This window comes from Bactrocera dorsalis, chromosome 4, assembly GCF_023373825.1.
Source record: "Bactrocera dorsalis isolate Fly_Bdor chromosome 4, ASM2337382v1, whole genome shotgun sequence".
NCBI classification, from domain to species: Eukaryota; Metazoa; Arthropoda; class Insecta; order Diptera; family Tephritidae; genus Bactrocera; species Bactrocera dorsalis.
Window position 1 is genome coordinate 3,343,578 of NC_064306.1, and position 13,475 is coordinate 3,357,052.

General features: G+C 37.1%; 2 protein-coding genes across 4 annotated transcripts in view; one reads left to right on the top strand and one right to left on the bottom strand.

Moving 5' to 3' along the window:
• Positions 1 to 13,475, bottom strand: part of LOC105231995 (uncharacterized) — a 51,977-nt gene that overhangs the window by 10,008 nt on the left and 28,494 nt on the right. Inside the window, exon 1 of one of the 3 annotated variants that reach the window (XM_049455925.1) lies at positions 2,635 to 3,453. The exons of the other annotated variants lie outside the window; for them this stretch is intronic. Within the exon in view, the coding sequence (XP_049311882.1) occupies positions 2,635 to 2,637 (3 nt within the window). The 5' untranslated portion in view covers positions 2,638 to 3,453. Of the gene's footprint in view, positions 1 to 2,634; positions 3,454 to 13,475 lie in introns of those variants that run through there. 3 annotated transcript variants of the gene reach the window in all.
• LOC109579951 (high affinity cationic amino acid transporter 1) overlaps positions 1 to 13,475 on the top strand; it is a 45,293-nt gene that overhangs the window by 864 nt on the left and 30,954 nt on the right. The gene's annotated exons all lie outside the window — the stretch shown is intronic.

Genomic DNA, 13,475 nt, shown 5'->3' on the forward strand with positions numbered 1-13,475 from the left:
CACACAAGTGATTGTACATACATATTTATGTATGTATGTATGTAGTATGTACATTGAAAGAATTATTGTTGCATTGCTGTGCAGAGCGCGTAGTTAATGTAGTTATATGTTAAATACATACAGACACATGTACGTATGTAGGTACAATATCTGTGGAAAAAAGTTTTGCAAAAGTCATATGAAACAACAAATGAAATATGGGAGAGAATATTAGTTGGATGAGCATACCCACATGCATGTACATACTTATGTATGTATGTATGTCTGCATACGCGTATATTTTATATTATAGCATGAATATTCAGAGTTATTCAAAATATTATTTTAATTTACTAGTTCCTTAAAAATTACAGCATACACCCTGGACCCTGAGAAATTGTTTGTCTACTTTGTCAAAAGCTCTAAAAAAAAAGTACAGCGATTCTTAACTAGGCTTCTACTTTTAATTGTTAGTCAGCTTAAAGTATTTCTGCCTGGGAACTTGAAGTGCATTCCTATACCTTGAATATGATGTATCCTATACCTTGATTACCTATACCTTGTATAGGATATATTAAATTTGCAATACTCAGAAAGAAACGTTTGAGGCCTTTAAGTTATAAATGTATTCACTAACTAACTCCTAAATTCTTGAGATATGCATCTGAAAATTAGCACACTTTCTCTTCTCCACGTGAAGCTGCTCATTTGTCGGAACCGGCGTTATCGGACCGCTGTAGTATGGAACTGCCATATAAACTCGTCGATCAAAGTCAGGTTCTTGTATGTAAAACCTTTTTATTTGACAAGATATCTTCACGCAATTTGGCATTGTTTATTATTCAATACAACGTTATAATCTCCGAACAAATTGTTCAGTTCGGACCACTATAGCATATTGCTGCCATACAAACTGACCGATCAACACCAAGTTCTTATATGGAACATTGTTAATTTTTTTTTATTTACATATGTTGCCTCCTCTCTTAAGACTTGTGGTTTGTTTTTCTGCCTTATAATGTCAGATGCCTCGACTTCTGTTTTGATATGTTGTACGTGAGATGTAATCTAGCATCTTTGCACCATTGACGCAGATGTTTATGTTTAAAGTGCCTATATGGGCATATTTATGTATGTCAATTTCATTTTCTATCACTTGCGAGACAAAATTATTATCATCATTATTGAAAAAAAAAAAAATTTGGATTTTTTTTTTACTATAGCAAAAAAATATTATTTTTAAATTTTTTTTTACTGATTTCATCACAAACATACACATCACGTGCTTTAAGCTATTTAAAGGGAAATCAACGCAATATTACAAGTCAATCACCAGCGCTCTTCCGATTAGTTGTGAAAAAATTGATAGCGAAAGTGATCGCAAATAAACCAAACACAAACAAAGCAAAAATAAAAAGAAAGGAGAAACACAACTATGAAGTGTGGGTCAATAAATTATTTAATTATTTAGTTTAGGTACATACAAGTGTACATATTTATGCGCCGCTTAGAAGTAAATAAAATTAGAAGAAATGTTTGCATATTGTTTATGTGCACATAAATCGACATAACCGTATATAATAAACATTTCTTCATATTTACGTTATTAAATAATATTTCAATAACAAAAAAATAAGTTTTTTCAAGCTACAAATTTATCAAGAATAATTTTAATTTGCTTATTGAAAAATATTTTTTAACTATATGTAGATATTTGGGGTACTCACAACGTGTAATAAAGCATCGTAAAAGCATAAATTTTTATACTAGTTTAAAAAATTTGTTGTTGTATTGCATACCAAATTAAGTTTACGCAAATACAACTCTGAACGCTATGTTTTCGGATCGTTATAACTTATAACTTTATAAGACTATGTGAAATCCCTAATTATTTATTTATTGAAAAAAATTTTACTTAGAATTTAGAAAAAACATTTTATTATAATAAAAATTATTTATAAAAAAAGTTTCAAATAAAAATTTTAATATGCGATTTTTTTTAATATTGAATAAATATTTTTTATTATTGAAAATTTATTTTCACTAAAAATATTATGTTTTTATTTTTGGGCAAATGTGTTTATTTAATGTTATTTTATTAAAAAAAAAAAATTATTTAGTATTTTGAAAAAAAAAAAAAATGTTTATACATAATAAAAATTATTTATAATAAAAAAATTGCAAATAACATTTTTTTCTAAACTCTAAATAAATTTTTTTCAATTAAAAATGATTTATAATAAAAAAAATTGCAAATAAACTTTTTTTTCAATAAAATAATATCAAATAAACACAATTTTTTTGTCTAAAAATAAAGTAATATAATATTTTTAGTAAAATTCATTTTTCAATAATAAAAAAATGTTCTTCAATACTAAACAAAAAATTCTAGATTAAAAAAATATGTATATAATAAATGTACATACATACATACATATTTTTTGAGTAAAAAGAAATGCACAAATTTTCAGGAAATCATTCTGAACTGACTAGCTTTCATGCCGCCAAAAATTATAAAAAAATATAAAAACGAAGATAAATATATACATAGTACATATACACTTGTCACACGCTGCTAATGCACTGTTGTGTTGTATTTCTTTCTTTCTCAAGCAACTTATTAAGAAAAGCTCAATATCCTGCTCACAAACCTACCATTATTTCCTTTTTGCTCAGCGATTTTGTGTCACAATATCCACCTCTTGCTGCCGCAGCTTCAGCGTTCACTTTATCCGTTTTGTTTTAGTTGCTTTTTTTCTTTATTCTGCAATTAGTTCTAAACACATATGCCACTGCACCGCGCCGATAAGAATATTTCTTTCACTTCACACGCTCGATTTTTTTTTGTAATTTTTTGATTTTCAATTTCTGCGGTATATGTAGTATTTATTTATATTTTGAAAAATTTACCGTCGTTCCCAACGATCTCAACGATCCCACCCAACATTACGTCGACGACTACCAACCAACACTACGATCATCGCGTTCGCTTAACTCGTCAAATACCGCTACTGCTTCTTGCTTGTTCTTCTCTTTTTCAACGTCTACCGCCTCTGCCGTCTGACGTCGAACGTCGGAACGCTGACTTTTGTTGTTTCATTCATACGCTTGTTTCATGCTATTTAGAATACTTTTTACAATTTTTGTTTTTATTCCGCACTTCCTCATGGTTGTTGTTGTCGTTGCTGTTGTATTTTATTTTTGTTTTTGTGCCGCTACTACGATTTTTAGCTCATATCTACATATCGACCGATGGACCGAACGGCAGTATGCTTTGCTTTTGTGGTTGCCAGCGACTAACGATAGTCTCATGATGTTGCTGTTGTTGTTATACTTATTATTGTTGGCATTTTGAAAAGCGTATCCCAAAAATAACCCCCTGCTTGCATTCGTGCCACACTCGTTAAAGTTTCGGCTTTAAATATTTCACTTTTCTGAGGTTCGTGTAATTCGTTTGAATTTGTAACGCTACTGCGTATAACACCGCTACTCTATTTACCAAAATATAGCCGTAGTACTACATTCAATTAGCATTCGATATTCAATTTCGAAAACAATATCGAAATCTCTTCAGCGTCTTTCCTTTGCCGTTTTCTTTGCTCTCTTTTTTTATATTTTTAAATCAACCTGTGAGAGCGCTGTAGCTGTATAGAGATAGCTGCAGCGTAACACAATAATCAGACAGAATGGAAGCTTTTACTAGTGATTAATCGGGATGTCCATGGATATGCAAGTATACTTGGAGTATATGACTCCCTAACATCAAAACAACATCGCAACGTGGATGGATTCCGGTCGGGTACGCACGAAGTTCAGACGGAACTTATTTCTTTCTAAACACCGAACTGTCTTAAAAAACATTGATTCGTTATTAGAATTATACGGAATTTAAAATTGTGTTGTATGAAAAGTAGGTGTGATTGTAATCCGATTTCGCTCATAAGAATAGTCAAGATAATTTTACCTGCAAAATTTGGTGGAAATCGGTCGGGTTGAACCTGAGATATGGGTTTTCCCCTAAATAAGGGCGGAGGCACTCCCATCGTCTTATTTTGACCCCGGCTCCTATAAAGCCATCTCGTAGCTTCCTGGTGTACTCGTATTTAGTTATTGATTTATCGCGCTTTAGTAGTTTTTAACAGAACCGTTATATGGGGACTAGGCGAGTTTATTATCCGATTTCATCAATTTTTACAGTGTCGGTAGGGGTGCTTAAAGGATTTACTATAGTATCTTTAGTGGTTTGGCGGGACCACACTCATTCTTTTTTTAATTTTGAGCCCACAGGTGACCTTTTTTACAGATATGTCTGTGTCAAATTACAATTACAGTTGCATATCTTAATTTAGTGCTAAGTTATGACACTTAATCAATTTTTACTCAAGTCATAGCTCATAGCTGACAGACGGACAGACAGTCACTAGGAATTCAACTCGGCTTGATCATTTATATATGTATGTATTTATACACTTGTATATAACCCATAAAAAAATAAAAATCTGAGATCGCTTCGGTTACATAGCCATCCGCCTGTGGAGGGCATGGAGCTCAGCCAAAAGCTCACGCTTCTTTCGTAGTTGAGACTGATTAATAAACTTAGAGAGCATCACCAAAGGTTCAAGGATCATATCAGAGACAAAAGGACGTAGTATTTTCAAATAAAATATTGGAGAAGTTATGTTGTAATATTGAGGATTTCTACGTAAATTCACACTCACTCCTATGATTGCAAATCCTCAGCAAAACCGATCGTTGTGATTATTTTTGCAATACATGATACATGAGAACTTTCGCTTTCTCTCTCTCCTGTGCGTGTTACTCTTTTGAATCATATCTATATGTGTACAATTGCATGTATGTATTTATTTATTTACTATGTAGTTGTAGTATAATGAGTACGGTTTGTTTATACTCTGCATTTTGAATTTCAAATACAACGTGCTGGCGATTCCTATTAGAAAACTAACTAAATAAATGCACTGGACGTAGAGTTTCTTATATACATACATATATTGTAGTATGTATATAAAAAAGACTCGTGTTTTTCATTTAGCTGAGTATACTGGCTGCTTACATATGTACATACAATTGTACCAATGTACAATGTACGGCCTTTTACGCCCTTTAAGAAAATCGTACCTTGCATTATAATTCGTTAGACTACTTTACTTTCAAAGGAATGTTTCTGAATATTCATTAAAATACATTTTTGTTTCGCTTTAGAACTTGTACAGCGCTTATTTTGGTTCGTAGACCATACAATTATTCATACATATGTATGTATGTAAATATATCGGTAATGGCATGTATTTTACATAAGCGCAGTAGACTGGCATTAACAATACTATTTTTGAAATAGAGAAGAGCAAATAATTTTTACGCGGTAACTTAAAAATTACTCACACAAATACATATATGCAGGTACCAACAAGCAAACATACTTATGTGTATATGGAATATTTAGCGCACATTTATATATGTACATACTTATTTATACGTAGATACTACATATGTATGTACGTAATTATAAATGGAAACAATATTAACAAGAAAATATATTCTAAACGCTTTTCCAATGAGAAACATGTCTACTCACATGCAGTTATAATAACACACATATACACAAACATTGTTATATGCACACATTCATGTGTTTATACATACATACACACAATTCACACAGTCATACATCGTTTTATGATTAATTATGCTGTTTCACAGTAAGATTTAGGCGGCTTTTCTTCACTAAGTAGAACATACATATACCTATGTATATACATACATATCTATGTACATCCATACAAACAGTTGTACATGTTACGGAGGGAAAACGCTTTTGAAAACTTACATACTATATACATATGTATGTATGCATGTTTGTATGTAAATAGTGCTTTATAATTTCTTGTAAAGACGTACAAGGAATGGGGACAAGTAATAAAAATTTGGCTAAAAATAGCATTACAAGGTGTGATTACATGCGCACAATATGCTTACATACATACATGTACACACATACAAATGTCTTTGTATACGCTATACATATGTACATATTTGAAAGAAAATACGATATTATGACGCTGAAGAATTTGGAGCATTTAGAAAAATCGTCGACGTTAGCATGAGTATTTAACAAAAATAATAAAAAAAAAAATATAAAAGTTTTTGTAAATTCAAATTGTATAGGAAAAAGCATTAACTTTGTTTTCATGGAAGTTTGAAAGGTTAGCACGTGCATTTCTGATGGCATAAAAGGTTTAAAAACGGCTTTATCTCTATTTTTACCGGCAAGTTTTCATGAGCAGTTTTTTCGGAGAAAAGGATGTGTCAAAATTTTCAGAATCATATATCAAAAAATGAAGGACTAGCTCGGTTATGCATAAGTAAGTATATAGACAAAAAGATGGACAGATAAGCATGACAAAATCGACTTCGCTATTTCATTAAAAAAACCATACTATAGCTCTACATAGTATGTATTTAGAACACAGATATTATAAAATATTTTGTCCGCCTGAAAGTATGCTATGCTAATGATATGTGGTTATACCCAAGTTATTTCGCTTGATCAGCGTGCACTTCTCAAACGGTTAACGATATAATTTAGGATCACAATTTAACTTAGAGGGGGAAATCTAATTAAAGAATACATGAAGTTATTGGAATAAATTAAAGAAAATTTAAATAATATTCTTGGCAGGAATTAAAATAATCGGAAGGTCATTGAATAATTAAAAAAGATAGACGAAAATGGATAAGTTTAATAATACTTTTAAACAACAATTAATCAAAACGGTTAATATTGGGTAGTCAAAAAAAGTCTTTTCGTATTTAGCCAATAGATGTCGTTGTAGTCGTATATCTCCAGTACTACCAACCACATTGTATCAAACCATATACATGTGTACATAGTGTTGGAAAGGTGAGATTTTAAGCTTCATTTAACTAAAAAAATTAAATTCGGGTAAGTTGAAAAAAAGTTACAGCTGTTCAAAAATGACTGAAATAATGAAGAAATTAGCTAATTTAGAAATTTTTGAATTTTCACGCAAGCTACCAATGAAATTTGTGAAATTTACGGAGCGATGCTGTAACAGTTCGTGTAGCACAACAATGGCTCGCTCGCTTCCGTTCTGGAAATTTCGATATTTTGATTTACACTGATGAAAGTTTTACACTGAAGGAATAATGTCTCTAGAGAAAAGGTGGTCGACCAAAATGGTACATATTTGTTTATTATTATAAATATAAAAAAAAACAAAATTGAAGTTTGATCAGAAATACGAAAGGACTTTTTCGACTATCTAATATTTTATTTGATTATACCAAATATCTATTTCTTCATTATGGTATAATTTTTTAGAATTGCTATAGTAATTTACATACATTCATACGTACTTATGTATGTAGACAAACTCAATCATTGCATACTCATCGTATAGAATGTAAGGCATATTATTTTAAATACATGTACAAATGTAAATAACTATATAATTTATATATAAATAAAAGCATATGCACACACGTATATATCAAGGTATACTTATATTTATAATATTACAGTGGAAAAGTGCATTACTTTCCACACGCAGCTTCTTCAGTGCTCTCGCCAAATGCTTGACTCGCTCCCCATATTAACGCACTTGGTTTTCGATATTCACACGTATGTATGTATATTTGTTGCTTCCAATGAAAACACGTAAATGTAGAGACACATTCAGTGCATGTAAATATGTATGCATGTATGTAGGTATATTTATATGTATGTTGTATGTGGGTATATGGGTATGTTCATAGCAGAGAAAAAAACAAGTAGTAAGAATTAGTTGACTGCACTCTTCTAATCGCTCAACAACAAAAAAAATGTTCAGAAAATAAAAATCAAACAGAAAATTTAATGACATTTTTATGCTGTCTGTTGCAGACGATAGCGGATGCCACTGACATTGTCGCTGAACGCGCAAATCCACTGGCATCTTAGGTGCTGCTACAATCTTTGCTATACCGTTGGGATCTGATGCGACTGCGACTGCTCCTGACACGAAGCGAAGCGAATATTGGAGGAGATAAATGATCGACTTTTCCCTGGGCGAGAGTAACGTAAATATGCACATACATACATACATATGTATGGGTGAATATATCTACCATATGTATGACTATGCGCGTTGGAAATTTGAGCAGACAAGTGTTACGGCATGTTTGGGGCATACGTAACGGCATACTCCAAATATAAGTAAATGTACATGCAACTGCAACAATAAAAGTAACAAACTGCATACATGCATATATAAATACATGCATACATACATATAGACATTTATATCTATAGAGAATACATACATATACACGCGAGTACAACAAGCTATCGTTAAATAATGCACCGTCTGGTCTAATGGTTAATATCGATACAAGCATACATACATATACGTATGTAGTGTTTTTGCAGCAGCTGAGCGCCAAATGTGTGCAGTACGTACTTTTGCGGCGCCTACCGTTTTATTCAATCTCCTACTAAGTGGCCGCTCTGGGACCGTATGATGCTCAGATATGCTAACACATACACATATACATATGTAGTGCATACATACATATGTGTGTGTTTTCTATACTGCGTTTATTATTATTATTATTGTTTTTGTTGTTGTACCGCTATACTGCCGATTTCATACTTGTATCTGGTGCTGATCGTATTCTTTTCCCTCTCTATGTATACTAATTTCGTACGAATGTAGAGCATTTTCGTTTTCTGCCATGTTTCGAAATTTACAGGAGTTATTTTTAGAAGAAAATTTCTGACTATTCACCGCGACGAACGAATGAAATGAACATTTTGTACGAGTTTTGTATCGGCATGCATGCACGTAGGCATACTTATATCTACTTATATATGTATGTATAATACCTGCGTATGTATGTATATATGTATATTATATTTCAATAAATATAATTCTGCTTGACTGGAAGACAACCAATAACGCAGCTTTGACTTCTATCTATTTGAGTTTATAGTGTTTAAGAAGAGATATTGTTCGAAAACCTCTAGAAAAAGTATATTCGAAAAATCTGACGGATTGTTGGGAGAGAACACAGAACACATTTTCTTATCTATAATTACCATATATTCGAGAATCCCAGAGAGCAACTACTAAATCCATTGAGCCGCTGTTTCCAAGGTAGACGGGTCCACACAACCGAACTCGGGACACGAATTTATGTATATACTTATAACCACGAACGGTTGAATATTTCGGACGCCACATAAAACCGAATATTTTTAAGTAGCCGACTACTAAATAAAATATTCGAAATATGGTAATCATAGGCAAGTACAGGTATATTATATACGATACAACTATGAGCAAAAAATAGTAAGACTTTGTTCACAATTTTAAAATTCTTAATAGCTTCCCGCGAATTTACCGCGTGACTTTCAAATCACACAACATTGCCGCGCGAGAGTTACCCAAGCACTGGCCAGGCACGGTGATGGCTTTACTTATATAGCCAAGCCAACTGGCAGCCAACTTCCCGCGAATTTACCACGTGACTTTGAAATCTCATCACATCGCGGCGCGAGAGTCACCTAAGCACTGGCTAGGCACGGTGCTTGCTTTACTTATATAGAAAACTGGCAGCCAGCTTCCCGAAAATTTACCGCGTGACTTTGAAATCTCATCACATCGCGGCGCGAGAGTCGCCTAAGCACTGGCCAGGCACGGTGATGGCTTTACTTATATAGCCAAGTCAACTGGCAGCCAGCTTCCCGCAAATTTACCGCGTGGCTTTAAAATCTCATCACATCCGGCGCGAGAGTCGCCTAAGCACTGGCCAGGCCCGGTGACGGCTTTACTTATATAGCCGAGCCAAGTAGCAGCCAGCTTCCCGCGAATTTACCGCGTGACTTTCAAATCACACAACATTGCCGCGCGAGAGTAACCCAAGCACTGGCCAGGCACGGTGATGGCTTTACTTATATAGAAAACTGCCAGCCAGCTTCCCGCGAATTTACCGCGTGACTTTCAAATCACACAACATTGCCGCGCGAGAGTCACCTAAGCACTGGCCAGGCATGGTGCTTGCTTTACTTATATAGAAAACTGGCAGCCAGCTTCCCGAAAATTTACCGCGTGACTTTGAAATCTCATCACATCGCGGCGCGAGAGTCACCCAAGCACTGGCCAGGCACGGTGCCTGTTTTACTTATATAGCCAACTGGCAGCCAGCTTCCCGCGAATTTACCGCGTGACTTTGAAATTTCATCACATCGCGGCGCGAGAGTCACCCAAGCACTGGCCAGGCATGGTGCTTGCTTTACTTATATAGAAAACTGGCAGCCAGCTTCCCGCGAATTAACCGCGTGACTTTCAAATCACACAACATTGCCGCGCGAGAGTCACCAAGCACTGGCCAGTCATGGTGCTTGCTTTACTTATATAGAAAACTGCCAGCCAGCTTCCCGCGAATTTACCGCGTGACTTTCAAATCACACAACATTGCCGCGCGAGAGTTACCCAAGCACTGGCCAGGCACGGTGCCTGTTTACTTATATAGAAAACTGCCAGCCAGCTTCCCGAAAATTTACCGCGTGACTTTGAAATCTCATCACATCGCGGCGCGAGAGTCACCTAAGCACTGGCCAGGCATGGTGCTTGCTTTACTTATATAGAAAACTGGCAGCCAGCTTCCCGAAAATTTACCGCGTGACTTTGAAATCTCATCACATCGCGGCGCGAGAGTCACCTAAGCACTGGCTAGGCACGGTGCTTGCTTTACTTATATAGAAAACTGGCAGCCAGCTTCCCGAAAATTTACCGCGTGACTTTTAAATCTCATCACATCGCGACGCGAGAGTCACCTAAGCACTGGCCAGGCATGGTGCTTGCTTTACTTATATAGAAAACTGGCAGCCAGCTTCCCGAAAATTTACCGCGTGACTTTGAAATCTCATCACATTGCGGCGCGAGAGTCACCTAAGCACTGGCCAGGCATGGTGCTTGCTTTACTTATATAGAAAACTGGCAGCCAGCTTCCCTCTAATTTAGCGCGTGACTTTCAAATCACACAACATCGCGGCGCGAGAGTCACCCAAGCACTGGCCAGGCACGGTGCCTGTTTACTTATATAGAAAACTGCCAGCCAGCTTCCCGAAAATTTACCGCGTGACTTTGAAATCTCATCACATCGCGGCGCGAGAGTCACCCACGCACTGGCCAGGCACGGTGCTTGCTTTATTTATATAGCTAACTGGCAGCCAGCTTCCCGCGAATTTACCGCGTGACTTTCAAATCACACAACATTGCCGCGCGAAAGTCACCTAAGCATTGGCCAGGCATGGTGCTTGCTTTACTTATATAGAAAACTGGCAGCCAGCTTCCCGAAAATTTACCGCGTGACTTTGAAATCTCATCACATCGCGGCGCGAGAGTCACCTAAGCACTGGCCAGGCACGGTGCTTGCTTTACTTATATAGAAAACTGGCAGCCAGCTTCCCGAAAATTTACCGCGTGACTTTTAAATCTCATCACATCGCGACGCGAGAGTCACCTAAGCACTGGCCAGGCACGGTGCTTGCTTTACTTATATAGAAAACTGGCAGCCAGCTTCCCGCGAATTTACCGCGTGACTTTCAAATCACACAACATTGCCGCGCGAAAGTCACCTAAGCATTGGCCAGGCATGGTGCTTGCTTTACTTATATAGAAAACTGCCAGCCAGCTTCCCGCGAATTAAGCGCGTGACTTTGAAATCTCATCACATCGCGGCGCGAGAGCCACCCAAGCACTGGCCAGGCACGGTGCTTGCTTTACTTATATAGAAAACTAGCAGCCAGCTTCCCGAAAATTTACCGCGTGACTTTGAAATCTCATCACATCGCGGCGCGAGAGTCACCTAAGCACTGGCCAGGCATGGTGCTTGCTTTACTTATATAGAAAACTGGCAGCCAGCTTCCCGAAAATTTACCGCGTGACTTTGAAATCTCATCACATTGCGGCGCGAGAGTCACCTAAGCACTGGCCAGGCATGGTGCTTGCTTTACTTATATAGCCCACTGGCAGCCAGCTTCCCGCGAATTTACCGCGTGACTTTCAATTCTCATCACATCGCGGCGCGAGAGTCACCTAAGCACTGGCTAGGCACGGTGCTTGCTTTACTTATATAGAAAACTGGCAGCCAGCTTCCCGAAAATTTACCGCGTGACTTTTAAATCTCATCACATCGCGGCGCGAGAGTCACCCAAGCACTGGCCAGGCATGGTGCTTGCTTTACTTATATAGAAAACTGCCAGCCAGCTTCCCGCGAATTAAGCGCGTGACTTTGAAATCTCATCACATCGCGGCGCGAGAGTCACCTAAGCACTGGCTAGGCACGGTGCTTGCTTTACTTATATAGAAAACTGGCAGCCAGCTTCCCGAAAATTTACCGCGTGACTTTTAAATCTCATCACATCGCGACGCGAGAGTCACCTAAGCACTGGCCAGCACGGTGCTTGCTTTACTTATATAGAAAACTGGCAGCCAGCTTCCCGAAAATTTACCGCGTGACTTTCAAATCTCATCACATTGCGGCGCGAGAGTCACCTAAGCACTGGCCAGGCATGGTGCTTGCTTTACTTATATAGAAAACTGGCAGCCAGCTTCCCGAAAATTTACCGCGTGACTTTGAAATCTCATCACATCGCGGCGCGAGAGTCACCTAAGCACTGGCCAGGCACGGTGATGGCTTTACTTATATAGCTAAGTCAACTGGCAGCCAGCTTCCCGCAAGTTTACCGCGTGGCTTTAAAATCTCATCACATCCGGCGCGAGAGTCGCCTAAGCACTGGCCAGGCACGGTGCTTGCTTTACTTATATAGAAAACTGGCAGCCAGCTTCCCGAAAATTTACCGCGTGACTTTGAAATTTCATCACATCCGGCGCGAGAGTCGCCTAAGCACTGGCCAGGCACGGTGCTTGCTTTACTTATATAGAAAACTGGCAGCCAGCTTCCCGAAAATTTACCGCGTGACTTTTAAATCTCATTACATCGCGGCGCGAGAGTCACCTAAGCACTGGCCGGGCATGGTGCCTGTAAATTTGTCAAATAAAAGAGTTTCCCATACAAGGACTTGAGCTTGATCGATCAGTTTGTATATCAGATATATCCTATATTGGTTCGATATCGGCGGTTCCGACAAATGAGCAGCTTCATAGAAAGAAGAGGTAGTGCAAAAACTTTCAGAACGAAGAAAGAAGTAAAGTAAAAGTTGTATATTGCATAAGTTTAGACGATGAAGACATTGTATGCGACGAACCGCGGGATAAGCGCATCAAATTTGCGTTTGGTGGGGCCTTAAGAATCTACCTAATCAATCATAAACATCACCTTGTGATTCGGCAAAACAAGTAATTATTATTTTCCTTAATAAATACGCCTTCGCTCAATCTTTTCAACATTCTTTCCGAATTGCCACCACTACAGGACTTAATTTTTGATTATGTAAGACTGCATTGCCG